General features: G+C 40.2%; 1 protein-coding gene across 4 annotated transcripts in view; it reads left to right on the forward strand.

The window, feature by feature from the left end:
* Nucleotides 1–18,462, forward strand: part of CMIP (c-Maf inducing protein) — a 278,661-nt gene that overhangs the window by 150,860 nt on the left and 109,339 nt on the right. For 2 of the 4 annotated variants that reach the window (XM_073605534.1, XM_073605536.1), the window contains exons 5-8: nt 851–892; nt 6,596–6,658; nt 7,499–7,579; nt 15,088–15,165. In XM_073605534.1, coding sequence (XP_073461635.1) covers nt 851–892; nt 6,596–6,658; nt 7,499–7,579; nt 15,088–15,165 — 264 coding nt within the window. The remainder of the gene's footprint in view (nt 1–850; nt 893–6,595; nt 6,659–7,498; nt 7,580–15,087; nt 15,166–18,462) is intronic. The other 2 variants (XM_073605537.1, XM_073605538.1) reach the window with 1 other exon arrangement.

The raw sequence follows: 18,462 nt of genomic DNA on the forward strand, positions 1-18,462 counted from the left end.
CGTCCATGAGTCATAATTTATTTCTACGTTAGGACATGGTGGAGTTTGAGTCTCTTGTAAAAGCAGTGTTAAACCCAAAGCAAACATTTATTATTTCCACAAAGACTTTATTAGAATCAAGTAAGTAAAAAGAAGCCCTGAGGGCCATAACAAATGTTACAACAAATAAGAAAGAAAAGGGATTTACAACATTTTTGTTTGACCAGGCTTATCGTCCGTAAAACATGAACACTTACGTCAAAAAATGATTGCGCTCTTTCATCTAGAGTGGAGGCACTCTAATACAGGAGGTGTGTTACTGGCTAGATCACCAGCGAAAAAAAGCCTAAAAAAAGAAAAATAATGCAGCCATCACATCTGATTGATAAGCTGCAATATATTACATTTTTTGTTTTGGGTTTAACACTGCTTTAATGCACGTACATGTAGTCACAAGGTGAAATGTCCTTTAAATCTGATAGTAAACCCTAAAAGAAACCTACAAGATGAACTTAGAGTGCCTCAGAATCGGCCAGGAAAAGCCGAAAAACACTATGACTTGCACTTTTAGAAATGGAAATCTTTTTACAACAAATGGGTGTTATTCCATCAGAAACTCCTTTCAATAATTATTTGTGTGCCTATCTTGTAATACATAATTTTTCTGTGACATTTACGATGTAGGTAGGTGTCTCCAAATGTACAAGTAATGTAGAAGAAAGTTGGCTATTTTTGCAAAGTGTGCAAAAGATACTGTTTTATGTTATTAAGCTATTTTGTACTTTAGAAGATTGTGCCATAATTTGAACTTTTTTCTTTGAGTTATGTTCCTTTCAATCTTTCTTCATTTCTTTTTCTTATATTACTACAGAATAGCAATTTAACCACTCAGGAGCATGAAAGCATCATTGTGGTAAGTTTTTATTTTTTTTATCATTATTATCGAATATTCTTTAGATATCTGTATTTAGTTTTGGAGTGGAGATAGTTTAAACCCCCTGTAATTTTGTTGCCTTCTGAGTTCCAATTAGAATCTGGTTACCTTAACCCCAAGTCTCCTAGACACAACGGGGAGTAAATTAGAAGAAAATCTTCCAATAGGGTCCATTCTTAGACAATTGTCAACACAATTGTCCCCATTAGAAGATTTCCCTTTTATTTCAGTTGTAGCGACAACTTAGCATGTTGGAATATTTTTCCAGTCCTGGTGACAATGGTTCCCAAGACAAATGGAGAGGGTGACTCTCCCCAACAGGGACACAAGTAACAATAGAAATCATACAGTGGTGCTAGCCTTTCTCTACTCTGTCCAAAAGTTAAAAAAATAAATAAAGAGCCCTTTAGGGCCATTGCCAATGGGTCAGTCCAGCATGCTTTGAGTTTGTATTATGCTTGCATTCAAAATCAATTTGAAAAATTTCTGAGATCATTCAGAGTTTGTTGACAGGTGTACTTGTTCTGCAGTTGACCTCCATCTGACTTGGGTTTGACCTCTATCTTAGCTGTAGCAATCTGCTTTCAGGCCTGCAATATCAGGCTTTGGTTTGCGTCATCTGGGTTTGGTATTTCCATAGAAATCTATGGGAATGCATAACTTTCTTGAAGGAAGTCAAATGCACCTGTCAATGAATTCTGAATGATGTCAGGTTGCCATCCATCCAAGCCCAAAGCTGGTTGACACAGGCCCTTAAGCTGCTTTTGCATTCCCATTTATTTGCATGAGATCAGAAGCAGTTCTGAATAAACAAAAGCCCATAGACACAGGCCCTTAGTATAAAAAAAAAGTCTCCTAGATGGAAAACAGCAGATAAGAAGTTGTTGAGTCGTAAATGAGAAATGGCAACTAGGAGTGGGGTGCAATTCCAGATGGGTTGACCGTTCGATAATAAAGAATATAAGGGGCTAAATGTATATTAATTTACATTATTCCAGATATATTTAGTGGTGCATATATACCTTCAAACAACAGGGCTACATTTATAAGTTATCCTTACGATCAGCCGTACCAGCAAACATATTTTTTCAACGTGCCTTTGTATTTAAAAAAAAAAAAAAAACTGTACAGCTAATTGAAGAATTTCTTTGGGGATCTTGAATTTCACTACTAAGATCCCTGTGGATTTCTTCGAAACTAGCTTACCAGAGGAATGTGCTGGATGTTTACAGACTTGAGAATTGTTGGCTTAATTCTGTAACATCAGGAAAACGTATTAATTTTGTTGTGGTGATATCTTATTTAGGATTCATTGATCTTTAAAGTATTTTGTTTTATTTATTTGAACAAAAATATATGTTAAATTACTAAATATTGGAAAGTTGTTTATTCAAAATAGTTAATTTGCATTTTTGATATATATATATATATATACACACACACACACAGTGGGGCAAAAAAGTATTTAGTCAGCCACCAATTGTGCAAGTTCTCCCATTGAAAAAGATGAGAGAGGCCTGTAATTGTTTTTATAGGTATACCTCAACTGTGAGAGACAAAATGTGTAAACAAATCCAGACAATCACATTGTCTGTCTGATTTTTTAAAGAATTTATTTGCAAATTATGGTGGAAAATAAGTATTTGGTCAATATTAAAAGTTCATCTCAATACTTTGTTATATATCCTTTGTTGGTAATGACAGAGGTCAAACGTTTTCTGTAAGTCTTCACAAGGTTGTCACACACTGTTGCTGGTATGTTGGCCCATTCCTCCATGCAGATCGCCTCTAGAGCAGTGATGTTTTGGGGCTATCGCTGGGCAACACGGACTTTCAACTCCCTCCAAAGATTTTCTATGGGGTTGAGATCTGGAGACTGGCTAGGCCACTCCAGGACCTTGAAATGCTTCTTACGAAGCCACTCCCTCGTTGCCCGGGCGGTGTGTTTGGGATCATTGTCATGCTGAAAGACCCAGCCACGTTTCATCTTCAATGCCCTTGCTGATGGGAGGAGGTTTGCACTCAAAATCTCACGATACATGGCCCCATTCATTCTTTCATGTACACGGATCAGTAGTCCTGTTCCCTTTGCAGAGAAACAGCCCCAAAACATGATGTTGCCACCCCCATGCTTCACAGTAGGTATGGTGTTCTTTGGTTGCAACTCAGCATTCTCTCTCTTCCAAACACGATGAGTTGTGTTTCTACCAAACAGTTCTACTTTGGTTTCATCTGACCATATGACATTCTCCCAATCCTCTTCTGGATCATCCATATGCTCTCTAGCAAACCTCAGACGGCCCGGACATGTACTGGCTTAAGCAGGGGGACACGTCTGGCACTGCAGGATCTGAGTCCCTGGAGGCATAGTGTGTTACTGATGGTAGTTTTGTTACGTTGGTCCCAGCTCTCTGCAGGTCATTCACTAGGCCCCCCCATGTGGTTCTCGGATTTTTGCTCACCGTTCTTGTGATCATTTTGACCCGACGGGGTGAGATCTTGCGTGGAGCCCCAGATTGAGGGAGATTATCAGTGGTCTTGTATGTCTTCCATTTTCTAATTATTGCTCCCACAGTTGATTTCTTCACACCAAGCTGCTTGCCTATTGCAGATTCAGTCTTCCCAGCCTGGTGCAGGTCTACAATTTTGTTTCTGGTGTCCTTTGACAGCTCTTTGGTCTTCACCATAGTGGAATTTGGAGTGTGACTGTTTGAGGTTGTGGACAGGTGTCTTTTATACTGATAACAAGTTCAAACAGGTAACATTAATACAGGTAATGAGTGGAGGACAGAGGAGCCTCTTAAAGAAGAAGATACAGGTCTGTGAGAGCCAGAAATCTTGCTTGTTTGTAGGTGACCAAATACTTATTTTCCACCATAATTTGCAAATAAATTCTTTCAAAAATCAGACAATGTGATTGTCTGGATTTGTTTCCACATTTTGTCTCTCATAGTTGAGGTATACCTATGATGACAATTACAGGCCTCTCTCATCTTTTTAAGTGGGAGAACTTGACCAATTGGTAGCTGACTAGGTACTTTTTTTGACCCACTGTGTGTATGTGTATATATCTATATATATATATCACACACACACAGACTGTTCTCCAGTAACAGGGAAACATGAAACTACAATGGTTTAATACAGCCATTTTCAACCAGGGTTCCATGGAAAACATCGTAGGGTTCCTTCAGTGGTTGGCACCAAGGGTCTTTTTAGCTGTGTATGTGGATATATTAAATTTTATATATTATTTATATTTATATAAAATTTTGAAAAATTGTTCATTTGCATTTTGGATAAAACATATAGAAAAAAAGTGTGTGTGTGTGTATATATTCATAAAAGCTGATAAAGAATATTTTCCTATTAATCCAGAGCTGTCTGTGTTCAAGCCCACTAGAGCAAACAATTGATGAGAATATTGACCAGAGCATCAACTCTCTGTTGGACAGGATCTTCATAGTTTAGCTTTTTTATATATATTTATTATACTGTATTCAAAACGGTCTGCCAGACTCCGAAAACTTGGCTATCATGTGGACAGTTACCTTCTCTTTTACGAAAAATGATTGTTCCTTCTGGTGACCTGATGGTATCACGATGGAGGAGGCAGAACTAGCTCCACCGACCTTCCTTAATATTTACACAAGCACATTTGGTTGCTTGGTTATGGAATAATTAGGTGGCTTGAGTTTTCTGAAACTTTGACAGTTGTTTAAAAGAAACAAGAAATAAACAAATCTCAGGGCTCGTAAAACATAGTCTCTTGTTGTACTGTTCATGCTAGATGGAAAAACACTATAATTTCTAGTAAGCACTGTTAGGCTGGCTGAAGTGTCAGCTGCAAAGGCAAGCAAGGCCATTTCTGCTTAAAGCAAACCTTGCGCTGTGATTACATATAAGATATCTGTATTTAAAATTCAATTTTAGTGTAATGTGATTGCATAAGAGTTCCTATTAACAGCTCGGTGATCTGTTTATAACTTGTATTTGTAAAAAAAGATTTGCCAGATAATAATGTCCACAGTCACCATAAATAGAGTTCACTTTCTTGTTTTGTGTAGCCCTTACTACTTTGAAGTGTTACAGGATACCAGACAGCCATTTCTAACCAGAGCAAACGACTTCAGTGTTGGGGTGTATTATGTGTGTTAGCACCCCTAAAAAAAAAAAAAGTCTGTGTTCCTAATCGCTCTGGTTTAGCTCTAGAATTTGCTTTGTGCCATATACAGTGATTTAAAAAGGTGGGTGCAAAAGTAAAGCTGATTTATTCATAACGGAATAAACCTAACACAACTGTATTAACATGAAAAGACACATTAACTGTTCAAGTTTTACCTCTGCACTACAAATGTTCGATGTGAGCCCCATTGGTGACACAACAGTAGATTGCCATTTACCATTGTTGTCACTCTCCCTATAAGTTTTTGGACATGGTTACAGAACAGCTTATGCCATAGATGGAGGAAGATCTGCCCAGCCTAGTTTTTCAGCAGGATGGAGCTCCTCTTCATTTCCACTTGGATATTCGCCAATACCTGAATGATACCCTACCAAAACACTGGATTGGCCATGTAGGAAAGAATGATTCACCAGTGTTGCTCTGGCCTCCCGGGATCCTTAGACCTAATACCCTTCAACTACTTTCTTTGGGGGTATATCAAGGACTTGGTGTACTTCCCACCCAAGCCACAGGATCTGAGATGATGCATCAAAGAGGCTGTGGAGTCAATATCTGAGAACATGCTGACACGAGTCTGGGCAGAACTGGAGTACCGTCTCGACATCTGTGGTATCACCAACAGGGCTCACACCGAAAATTTGTAGTGTAGAGGTAAAACTTTGGACAGTTAATTAATATGTCTTTTCATGTGAATACAGTTGTGTTAGGTTCATTCCATTATGCATAACTCAACTTTACTTTTGAACCATCCTTTTTTAATCATACTATATTTCTCTGCTACAGGAGTTCACTACTTTGTCTTACTTTACTTTTGAACCATCCTTTTTTAATCATACTATATTTCTCTGCTACAGGAGTTCACTACTTTGTCTTAGAGTCTTCTATAGATCTCACAATATTTAAAGGATAACTACAATCAAAGCATTTTTTCATTTTTTTGAATAACGAGTGGGACAGAGTTAATGCAATAAATACACTTTAGGATATGTGTGTAGTGATCTGTCAACTCCAGCCATCTAATGTTGGTACGTTTTGAATGGAGTGGGGACCAGTTAGAAAGCCTATTGGGTTTTTATTGTTGTCTGCATCCCCAATTAAGTGATTTCCCCTCATTTCCTGTTTCCCTGTCACTAGAAGTGAGGAATAATGTCTTAAAATGGCAGTAAATACTGCTTATTTTAGTAGTGTGTGCAGTGGGGAGAATCTCTCTTACCGTTTTCATTGTTGTGTGCCCAGTAGAGGGATTTCCCCTTTCTACTTGGGTGAAACCAATTTGTCAGCTTGTCACCGGACCAAGAAACAAAGGAAAACTTCTTGACTAAGACAGCTATAAAACTTGATAGCGGTTTTAACTCTTACCTAATCTATCCAAACTAAAATTGGCTATAGTTGAACTTTAAGGTTGACATACCCTTTAATACTGCATGATATAAGTGATGTCATACTAAGGTGTCTTCTAATATTCTGTTGACCATTTTATATCTTTTATATTTCAGGCTATTGCTCCTCTTTTGGAAAACAACCACCCGCCTCCTGATCTCTGTGAATTCTTCTGCAAGGTATGGATGATCTGTTATTTATACACTATATTTCCAAAAGTATTGGAACGCCTGCCTTTACAAGCACATGAACTTTAATGGCAACCCAGTCTTAGTCCGTAGAGTTCAATATTGAGTTGGCCCACCCTTTGCAGCTATAACAGCTTCAACTCTTCTGGGAAGGCTGGCCGCAAGGTTTAGGAGTGTGTCTATGGGAATGTTTGACCATTCTTCCAAAAGCGTATTTGTGCAGTCAGGGACTGATGTTGGACGAGAAGGCCTGGCTTACAGTCTCCACTCTACTTCATCCCAGTGGTGTTCTATCAGGTTGAGGTCAGAACTCTGTGCAGGCCAGCCAAGAAATTCCCTTAATTTGCAGGGATTTCCTCTCAATTCCTGTTTTGGCTATGGGACAGGAAGTGAAGGTAAATTTTCCAAGTGGGACACAGATGGCAAATAAACTGACTGGTCAAAACCCTCTTACACTATCCAAAAGGAACTATATTTGCCTATAGTTCTACTTTAAAAACTTCTGCCAGCTTTTCATTGCTGTCCGTATTCCCACTGTGTATCCCTCTGTTTGCGCTCGTGACCATTGTCACCAAGACAGAAAGTGATGAGAAATCCAAAATTTACAGCTGTCAACAGAACATTTCGTTCACTTGTCCTCAGGACAAGAATCAAAGAATCAAAGGAAATATTCTACAAAGAGACAAAGACGGACAAATTTTACTCCATAGTAGTTTTAACGCTTGTCTTTCCTATTAAAAATAGGCTATACATATATTTTACATCTTTTCACTATATCCTTATGCACCCATCACTTTTCTTAACATTCTTCTAATGTTTCTGTTGTTATAGCACTGTAGAGAGCGTCCTCGTTCCATGGTGGTCATTGAGGTCTTTACTCCAGTCGTACAGAGAATCCTCAAGCACAACATGGTCAGTACTAATCTCCTTTATTGGCTCCATATATTATTACTGAGTTAATGATCTATTTTCTTTATTGTGCAATAAAGCATTGCTTTTCTTTTGGTTAAGTTCTTGTTTCTAGGAAATTATAACACCCCTTCCCCTTCCAAAAAGTTAATTTATTAACTGTGTTGCTTTCTTATAAAGAGAGAATCACTTGTTAGAAGCTCAGCAATAGTTATGAAAGTTGGGATCCCCGATCTAATTTCTTTTTAGATCCTTTAGACATACTCTGCAATCCATAGGTAAATTATATAAAAAGGACATTTAATTAATTAGTATACGAAATATAGGATATTTCGTGTGTGTGTATGATGTCATATTAACATTCATAGCACATTAGTTTAAAGCCTAGTAAAATTATAGCAATAAAAAAAGTTTTAGGTATCGCATGTATATATGTATTTGCCTTTTAAAAGCCTTCTGTGCCCTGTGTGAGAACAGTGGTCTCTATACAGTTGTCTGACATGCCCCCTTAAGTCCAATAATTCTCCCCATCGTGGGGACACCAGGGATCATTTTAGGGCTCCTCTCCCATCTCTCTAACTCACAATATATCCTTGCACGAATCCTATGTTAAAGTAGACCTGGACTCAGAACAACTTGGCTTACAGTTAGGTCCATTATATATTTAGACACGGGCACAATTTTAGTTTTTTCAGGTATTTTACAGGTATTTACCAAAACATATTTAAGCTAAAGTCATATGATGATATAGGCTGAAAGTGCACACTCTCGGGTTTAATTTGAGGGTATTTACATCCAAATTGGAGGAAGGGTTTAGGAACTACAGCTCTTAATAGCGATACCCCCCCCTTTTCAAGGTACCAAAAGTAATTGGACAATTGAAGCAAAAGCTGTTTCATGGCAAGGTGTGGGCTACTCTTTCGTTATTTCGTTATCATTAAGCAGGTAAAAGGTCTGGAGTTGATTCTAAGTATGGTGTTTGCATTTGGAATCTATTGCCGTGAACCTACATAATGCGTTCAAAGGCGCTGTCCATGCAAGTGAAACAGGCCATTGTAAGGCTTCAAAAATGAAACAAATCCATCAGAGAGATAGCAGCAACATTAGGAGTGTCCAAATCAACCGTTTGGTACATTCTGAGGAAAGAAGAACATGTTGGTGAGCTCAGCAACATTAAAAGGGCTGGACGTCCACAGGAAATAGTGCTGGATGATCGCAGGATCCTCTCTATGGTAAAGAAAAACTCACAGCATCCAGTCAGGTGAAGGAAACTCTCCAGGCGGTGGGCGTATTATTGTCAAAGTCTGTAATCATGAGAAGACTTCACGAGAGCCAAAACAGAGGGTTCACCACAACGTGCAAATCATTCATAAGCCTGAAGAATACAAAAAAGCCAGATTAGACTTTACCAAAAAACATCTAAGAAAAAAAGCCAGACCAGTTCTGGAAAAGCATTCTTTGGATGGATGAAACTAAGATTAATCTGTACCAGAATGACTGGAAGAAAAGTGTGGAGAAGGCTTGGAACAGCTCATAATCCAAAGCACACAACGTCATCTATAAAACATGGTGGAGGCAGTGTGATGGCACGGGCATACATGGCTTCCAGTGGCACTGGGTCATTGGTGTTTATTGCTGATGTGACAGAAGCAGCTGGGTGAATTCTGCAGTGTTTACCGATATACTGTCAGCCCAGATTCAGCCAAATGCAGTTACGTTGATTGGAGGGCGCTTCACAGTACAGATAGACAATGATCCAAAACACACTGCAAAAGCAACTCAGGAGCTTTTGAAGAAAAAGAAGTGGAATATTCTGAAATGGCCGAGTCAATCACCTGATCTCAACCCAATTGAGCATGTATTTCACTTGCTGGAGGCAAAACTAAAGGCAGAAAGACCCACAAACAAAGAAGAACTAAAGACAGCTGCAGTCAGAGCCTAGCAAAGCATCAGAAAAGAGGAAACCCAGTCTTTGGTAATGTCCATGGGTTCCAGACTTCAGGCAGTCTTTGCCAGTAAAGAATTCTCAACAAAATATAAAAAAATTACATTTTATTTATGTTTATATTTGTTCAGTTACATTGGGCCCCTGAAAATTGGGGGGGGGGGGTCCTTTTTCAGGCACTTCCTAATACCGGGTTACAAATATCTCCCAGTTGCGTTCCTGCTTTTCCCTCCTTTTACATACTTTGATGGTGGAGTAGTATGCCCTCTCACCATGACAGCTCTTGGGATCAGCAAATGGCTGGTGAGTCACCAAGTGCTTCTCTGTAGAAGACCAATGGGAGCATGAATGCTTCACCCATTGCAGGGTTTTTCATTGGGCCTCAAGCAGTCATGGTGGTGGGCAGAAGAATGCCTTTCTGGAGGGGATTATTTTCAATTGCGTGGTCGTGTGACGCTGTACCCAAATAAAATTGATGTTCTTTTTTTCTCCCCACAAATAGTTTTCTTTTGGTGGTATTTGATCACCTTTTTATTTTTTTGCACTATAAACAAAAAAAAAAAACATTTTAAATAAAAAACAATATTTTTTAATGTTTGCTATAAAACATTCCCAATAAAAAAAATGTAAAAAATCTAATTTCTTCATCAGTTTAGGCCAATATGTATTCTGCTACATATTTTTGGTAAAAAAAAATCCCAATAAGCGTATATTGATTGGTTTGCGCAAAAGTTATAGCATTTACAAACATTTAGGGCCTTTTTATTTATTTTTTATTGTTTTTACTAGTAATGGCTGCGATCAGCATTTTTTTTTTTTTGTTTGTTTTTTAGTGAGACTGCGACATTGTGGCAGACAAATTGGACCCTAAGTGACACTTTTTGGGGACCAGTGACACCAATACAGTGATCAGTGCTAATAAAAAAAAAAAAATCCACTGTCATAGTATGATTCTGGCAGGGAAGGGTTTAACACCAGGGGGGATCAAATGGTTAAGTGTGTCCCTAGGAGGTGCTTACTAACTGTGGGGGGGTGACGGATACACTGGAGGAAATAAGAGATGTGTGTTTCAGCTTAGCTGAAACACAAGATCTCTCTTTTGTTCCCTGACAAATCAGCGGTCTGCCTTTTTACATAGGCAGACCGCTGCTCTGTCTCTCCTCTGAATGATCGGAGGGCCACAGCCACCATTGCGGCCGCTGGACCCGCTGCTTGGCTGCCGCTGTGTGCAGTCACATCAGGAGCAGTACTTCGGCGGCACACGCGTGCACCCCTAAACCATGTGCACAAAATCGCATACAGGTATGTGATTTTGCATAGCCGTGCTGCTCAGCTGCAGTATATATGCGGTGAGCGGTCCAAAAGCTACTAGTATAATTTAGCTTAGGCCTTTAACACATCAGACAGAACTGTGTTATATTACAAAAATCATTAAACAGGATGAGAAAGGATTCCAACTTTTGGGTAGCTGCACAAACCGAGAATAAGGGGGGCAAACACCTAGTGCATTATCAGCAGGAATTTTTTCAAAGGAATAATACCTAAAATATACTTGCAAAACCATACTAGCGTAGTATAACCCAGAAACCCATCTATGAACTCCTCAGCTTCGAGTGGATAATAACACCTGAAGAAGGGAGCTTGTCCCCCAAACATATCAGCTGGTATTATCATCCACTGGAACCTAGCATAACCCAGAAACCCAGAGCAAACCCATCTAGGGCAACTCCTCATGTTCCAGTGCATGATAATACCAGCTGACGTGTTTCAAGGGAAAAGCCCCCTTCTTCAGGTGTTCTCATCCATTTGAACCTGAGGAGTTCCTATATGGGCTTGTTCTTAGTTTCTAGGGCTTGTCCCCCAAAACATGTCAGTTGGTGGTATCATCCACTGGAATCTACCATAACCCAGAAACTAAGAGCAAATCCATCTAAGAACTCCTCAGGTTCTAGTGGATGATAACAGTAGCTGGTTTGTTTCAGGGGACAAGCCCCCTTCTTCAGGTGTCATCATCCACTTGAACCTGAAGAGTTCCTAGTTGGGCTTGCTCTTGTTTTCTCGGTTATATTACAATATTGTTCACAATTTTTTTTAGTATATTTTATGTCTTTTACCTTTTGAATAAATTGCTGTGGATAATGTGCTAGGTATTTGCACTCTTTGTTCTTTATTGTTTGTGCAGATGAAAGAGTCCCAATCTTAAGAGGACTGCAATTCCTAGAGCAGGGATATGCAATTAGCGGACCTCCAACTGTTGCAAAACTACAAGTCCCATCATGCCTCTGCCTCTGGGTTTCATGCTTAAGGCTGTCAGAGTCTTGCTATGCCTCATGGGACTTGTAGTTCCGCAACAGCTGGAGATCCGCTAATTGCATATCCCTGGCCTAGAGCATCCAGTCTGCGTTGCGTAGAGGTTATCAATTTCAGAAGCTTGGGGGAGATTTACTAAAACTGGTGCACACAGAATCTAGGGCAGTTGGGCATAGTAACCAATCGGCCTCTAGGTGTATTGTCAATGCTTATTTGAACAAACTGAAGTTAGAAGCTGATTGGTTATTATGCACATCTGCACCAGATTTTGTGTGCACTAGTTTAGTATTTTAGTAAATCTCCCCCATTTTGTGTGAAGCTTCTCTAGGAGTTTTTAGTGCTACGGTGTCAAGTCAACGTTTGGGTAGAATCAAATTCAGAAAGCTCCACTGACGCTCCAAAATAAGTTGGGAGTTTGCAAAATAATTTTGGGAGGTTTCAATTTTAATATGGCCCACATGTTGTGTAGGTGTGGATAAGGGGATCTCAAACTGAGAATAAACTACAGTTGCTATATTCTGGAAAGGATAAATCATTTGCTGCGTTGTTCCCTATTGCTGAGTTTAAGTAAAATGTGTAATGATGCTTGGCATCAATACTAAAATACTGTATATTGGCCTCATGTCCGAAAGTCTCTGAAAATTGGCTTAAAGGAAAAAGAGTTTTTTGCCCATGGCTTTCTTTTTTCCTCTCCTGTGCAGGTTCAGGATGGGAAGCATTTGGTTCTAATGGGCGATTCAGACACTTCTAGTCATGAGGTCCATTTTTTACATAATTACATTGGTCCAGCTTGAACCAACGTAAATATGTGTGTGCCATACCTGAAATTCTTCTTTAAATCTCTATTCCATAAAAAAAAAAAAAAGTTTCAGTTTTGGATAGGGTAGAAAAGGGTTTGAATCTCTTTTTTTTTAATGTTTGTCCATGGCCCTGTTTTCAAGATTTCTGTTCACTTCCTGTCTGTCAGACAGACCAGGAAGTGAGGCAAAATCTTTTTAAAGGGAACACAGACCACAAAAAGTCAGAGCTAATGTTAATTGTTGGTAAATGTAACATAATAACTTCAGCGCGTTTCAAGGCAACAATACTCCCCCTTCATCAGGGCTCAAGCTAGGATAAAACTTGGATGAATTCAGAAACAGTTATACCACAGATCTAAATTGGAATCAATATTAAAAATAAAAACTACATTATTAAATTCTATTATATTTTAAATATCAAATATTCTGTATTGAGCCCTGATGAAGAGGGAGTGGTTGAGCTCCAAAGGGCGTTGAATGTTTTTATGTGACTTTTTTTTTTTTTACCAATTATCTTTTGACTTTTTATCCATTTTTTGGTCTGGTGACCCTTTCTCTATTTCTATGGTTTGAGCTACTGTCAGGTGCCCATTGAGGGAAGTCGCGTCAAAGCTATTCTGTTCTAATTGGCTCTCTCCACATTTTTTTCTTAGTTTTTTTTTTTAAGTTGGACATAAAAGTAAAACATTTTTAGTTTTGTAGAGATTAGGGAAAAGGAAGAACAGGTTTTTATTTCTGTGTCCTTGTTGGGGAAATGTATTCTCACTTGGACATCAGGTGAAATCTCCCCAGTATGTTTAAAAACCACAATAAAAAAAATACTTAATTATAGAGTTTTGTACAAGACCAATCAGATTTTGGTTTAGTCCCATTTTAATAAAATACCATCTACGCGACACCTATATAATAAATATACATATATATATATATATATATATATATATATATATATATATATATATATACACACACACATATAGATCATGTACAGGCCCTGATCCATACATTGGTTGGAGATTTACTAAAACTTGATATTATTTATATATATATATATATATATATATATATATATATATATATATTACTCACATTCTGGTACAGGTCTGCATGGTAGCCAGTCAGCTTGTTCAGATAAGCTTTGACAATAAAAGCTGAAAGCTGATTGGTTTCTATGTAGAGTAGGCTTGCCACCTGTCCGGGATTTACCTGGACAGTTCGGGTTTGGAATCATGTCCAACTGCTTGAAACCCGGACACATTGTTCAGACTGGACTATAGCCTCCCAGCAGGGTTGCTGGCTCCAGCTGCCTAAGCTGAGAGTGTCTGTTACACACTTTCACACTGCCCAAAGACAGCACTAACAATCCCCCCACATACAGATAGGAGAGAGGGCTCCATCTGCTCCTCTTTTTCCCGCGCCTACCCCTCTCTGTCTGCCCACACTCCAATCCCCAGCGCTGTGCCTCAGAAAAGGAAAATGGAGGCCACAAACTTGAAGTCCAGCAGCCTCAGATACATCTGGATGAGAGGTGCTGACTGCCAAGGGGTGACTGAGCTCACCATCCATCCCTGTCTGTGACTGAAGTCTCCCCCTTCTCTCTCCTGCCTCTGAGTGAGTACACTAAGGTGAATCAGGGTTCTCAGAGCACCCCTAATATCACAGTTCCCCTTTACACCAAAGGGCACAGTGTTCCCCCTTGCATCAGAGTCCTCTCTGTGCATCAGGATACTCAGTGTCCCCCCTTAAATCAGGGTTCCCAGAGCATCCCTTATGTTAGAGTCCCCAGAGTTCTCCCTTACATCAGAGTCTGCAGAGTCCCGCCTTACAGTGTAAAGGGAACTCTGCAAGTTCAGATGTAAAAGGGGAACTCTGTGGACTCTGATATAAAGGGGGACTCTTGTGATTAACTTCATATGATTAGAAATGTTATTTAATTGCAAAATATAGGTATAGTTTATACTATTAAAAAAATAATTGCTGTGCGCCGCTAAAGTGTTTGGGTTTGACTTGAAGAAAAGGTGGCATTCCTAATGTAGAGCTGTACTAGATTTTGCACACTACAGTTTTAGTAAATCTCAGTGTGAACCGGCACCTGCTCAAAGCTGAAGATTGGGGAGTGGTAGGCTTACACATAGTTAATACATACTGTGCAACCCCAAATTATATTTATTGTTCTGAAGTATAAAGTTTGACTCTTCAAGGTCACAGTTTTAGTTAAAAGCAGTTTTATCCTTTTAGCTACAGAGAACAGCTCCACTTTTGCTCCAGTTCATAGAAAGCAGCCCCGATGACTCTCTGACAGCAATACAGCTATGAATTAACTTGTATGCAAAGAACAGCAGCTTCATCCAGTTATCTAAAAGGAGAATCATTCTCTCCCCTGGTATGAACTGCTGTTGTAAATTTATATATATTTCCCCAATTCCAATAATTCAAGGGTATCAAATGAATTGCAGATGTACTGGATCTCTTTTACCGGCTTGGATACCTCTCTCTATCTGCTGGTGGAGGTTGGAAAACACCTGCATTTGCAGGTAATATTGTGTGTTGACTATCTGTTATGTCACATGTAATAGAGAAATAGTTATGTGTCGGGTGGATATTTTAATATATGTGCACTATGAAAAATTACAATTCTTGTCAAATGAATATGTTTCAGGTTTTCTGCAATTGCTTCAGCCTCAATTGTTCATTTGGTGTGGATTTGCTTCCAAAGCACCCATCACATGTAAAAAGAGCGTAATTAAAGAGAATTTCAGCCAAAAAAAATTTTTTTTTTTGCAGTTGCGGAATCCCTGTTGGGTGTTTACTTTTGTCGGGGGATCTGTCTGGTAAATTTACCCCCACTTCCTGTCCTAACAGTTTACCAGACAGAAAGTCAGGGTAACCAGGTTAGATGAATTTACGCACATTCCTGTTCCAACATTTTACCACACAGGGAGTCAAGAGAAACATGTTAGATAAATTTACCCCCACTTCCTGTCCTAACATTTTACCAGACAGGAGGTCAGGAGAACCAGGTTAGATACATTTACCCTCACTTCCTGTCCTAACGTTTTTTCAGACAGGAAGTCAGGGGAACCAGGTTAGATACATTTCCCCCCCACTTCCTGTCCTAACAATTTACCAGACAGGAAGTCAGGGGAACTGTCCAAAATCAACGCAGACACTGGGGACTGTTAGGTAAATGTACCCTCACTTTTTATCCTAACATTTTAGGAAGTCAGGGGGACCCAGTATTACCAATTTACCCCCACTTCCTGTCCTAACATTTTACCAGACAGGAAGTCAGGGGATCTATCCAATATCAACACAGACAAAAATGCTTTTCTTTAGTAAAGTAGAGAAGGTTAGGACCTCTGCCAGATTTTTTTTGTGTCTGTGTTCCTTTTGCAGGTTTTCTCTATCTTCCTGTCTAGTGAAACTATTGTCGGCAGGACAAAAAAGTTAAGGGAAATATCGCTAAAGAAGCTTGACATAAGTTTGAACTAGAACTGCACCCCCCCTTTTTTTTCTAACCAATCATATTCTCCGTTTTAGGCTCCATTCACATGGCCGTGAAAAAACGCATATACAAGTGTTTTTAAAGTGGAACTTCACTGCGTCTGAGCACCACAAACCAAAAACGCTGTTTAAAGCGGAGTTCCACACATAAATGGAACTTCCGCTGTCAGGATACCTCCCCCCTCCGGTGTCACATTTTGGCACCTTTCGGGGGGGATGGGGGTTTGGCAGATAACTGTCTAATACAGTATTTGCTCCTACTTCCGGCGAAAGATCGCCACAGGATCTGCGGCGATCTACACCATGTCTGGACCAATTGGAACAATTGCGCACATGCGCAGTAGGGGACTAGGCTGTGAAACCGCAAGGCTTCACTTCCTGGTTCCCTTACTGAAGATGCCGGAGCCTCCACCTGGGAGCCGAGGGACAAGTCGGCTCCGGGTGAGGACATTGCAGATGCCCTGCACAGGTAAGTGTCCTTATTTTAAAAGTCAGCAGCTGCAGTATTTGTAGCTACTGACTTTTAATTTGTTTTTTTTGCGGCGGAACTCCGCTTTCATTTATTTTTTATATTCAAAGCAAACGCACCCATGTCTCCATTCTTTAGTCACATGAAAAAACACCCTTAGAATTTCTGACTGTGGCCATCTTGAGTAAGGGCAGATGATTTGTGAAGTATTTACTTCCTGAAATCCAACTGCCCTTAGCTCAGGCAGGAGGATGTGCTTAGCTAAGAAAACCCATCTTCCCCTCCTGAAGACACCTGAGATGTATGACATTATTAGCCTAGGCCTGGAAACCCAGGAAGTAACTGAAGAAATGTAAAAAAAAATATTTGAAACCAGTAAATACAATATACTTTCCTATCTGTTTACTAGGGATGAGCCGAACACCCCCCTGTTCGGTTCGCACCAGAACATGCGAACAGGAAAAAAGTTCGTTCGAACATGCGAACACCGTTAAAGTCTATGGGACACGAACATGAATAATCAAAAGTGCTAATTTTAAAGGCTTATATGCAAGTTATTGTCATAAAAAGTGTTTGGGGACCCGGGTCCTGCCCCAGGGGACATGGATCAATGCAAAAAAAAGTTTTAAAAACTGACGTTTTTTCAGGAGCAGTGATTTTAATAATGCTTAAAGTCAAACAATAAAAGTGTAATATCCCTTTAAATTTCGTAGCTGGGGGGTGTCTATAGTATGCCTGTAAAGGGGCGCATGTTTCCTGTGTTTAGAACAGTCTGACAGCAAAATGACATTTTGAAGGAAAAAAACTCATTTAAAACTACCCGCGGCTATTGCATTGCCGACAATACACATAGAAGTTCATTGATAAAAACGGCATGGGAATTCCCCAAAGGGGAACCCCGAACCAAAATTTAAAAAAAAATGACGTGGGAGTCCTCCTAAATTCCATACCAGGCCCTTCAGGTCTGGTATGGATATTAAGGGGAACCCCGGCCAAAATTTAAAAAAAAAAATGACGTGGGGTTCCCCCTAAATTCCATACCAGACCCTTCAGGTCTGGTATGGATTTTAAGGGGAACCCCGCGCCAAAAAAAAAAAAAAAAAACGGCGTGGGGTCCCCCCAAAAATCCATACCAGACCCTTATCCGAGCACGCAACCTGGCAGGCTGCAGGAAAAGAGGGGGGGACGAGAGTGCGGCCCCCCCTCCCTCCTGAACCGTACCAGGCCACATGCCCTCAACATTGGGAGGGTGCTTTGGGGTAGCCCCCCAAAACACCTTGTCCCCATGTTGATGAGGACAAGGGCCTCATCCCCACAACCCTGGCCGGTGGTTGTGGGGGTCTGCGGGCGGGGGGCTTATCGGAATCTGGAAGCCCCCTTTAACAAGGTGACCCCCAGATCCCGGCCCCCCCCCTGTGTGAAATGGTAAGGGGGTACATAAGTACCCCTACCATTTCACGAAAAAAGTGTCAAAAATGTTAAAAATGACAAGAGACAGTTTTTGACAATTCCTTTATTTAAATGCTTCTTCTTTCTTCTATCTTCCTTCATCTTCTGGTTCTTCTGGTTCTTCTGGCTCTTCTGGTTCTTCCTCCCGCGTTCTCGTCCAGCATCTCCTCCGCGGCGTCTTCTATCTTCTTCTCCTCGGGCCGCTCCGCACCCATGGCATAGGGGGGAGGCTCCCGCTCTTCTCTTCTTCTTTTCTTCTCTTCTGTTCTTCTTCATTTTCTTCTCCGGGCCGCTCCGCAATCCATGCTGGCATGGAGGGAGGCTCCCGCTGTGTGACGGCGCTCCTCGTCTGACAGTTCTTAAATAACCGGGTGGGCGGGGCCACCCGGTGAACCCCGCCCCCCTCTGA

Source organism: Aquarana catesbeiana, linkage group LG11, assembly GCF_042186555.1.
Source record: "Aquarana catesbeiana isolate 2022-GZ linkage group LG11, ASM4218655v1, whole genome shotgun sequence".
NCBI classification, from domain to species: domain Eukaryota; kingdom Metazoa; phylum Chordata; class Amphibia; order Anura; family Ranidae; genus Aquarana; species Aquarana catesbeiana.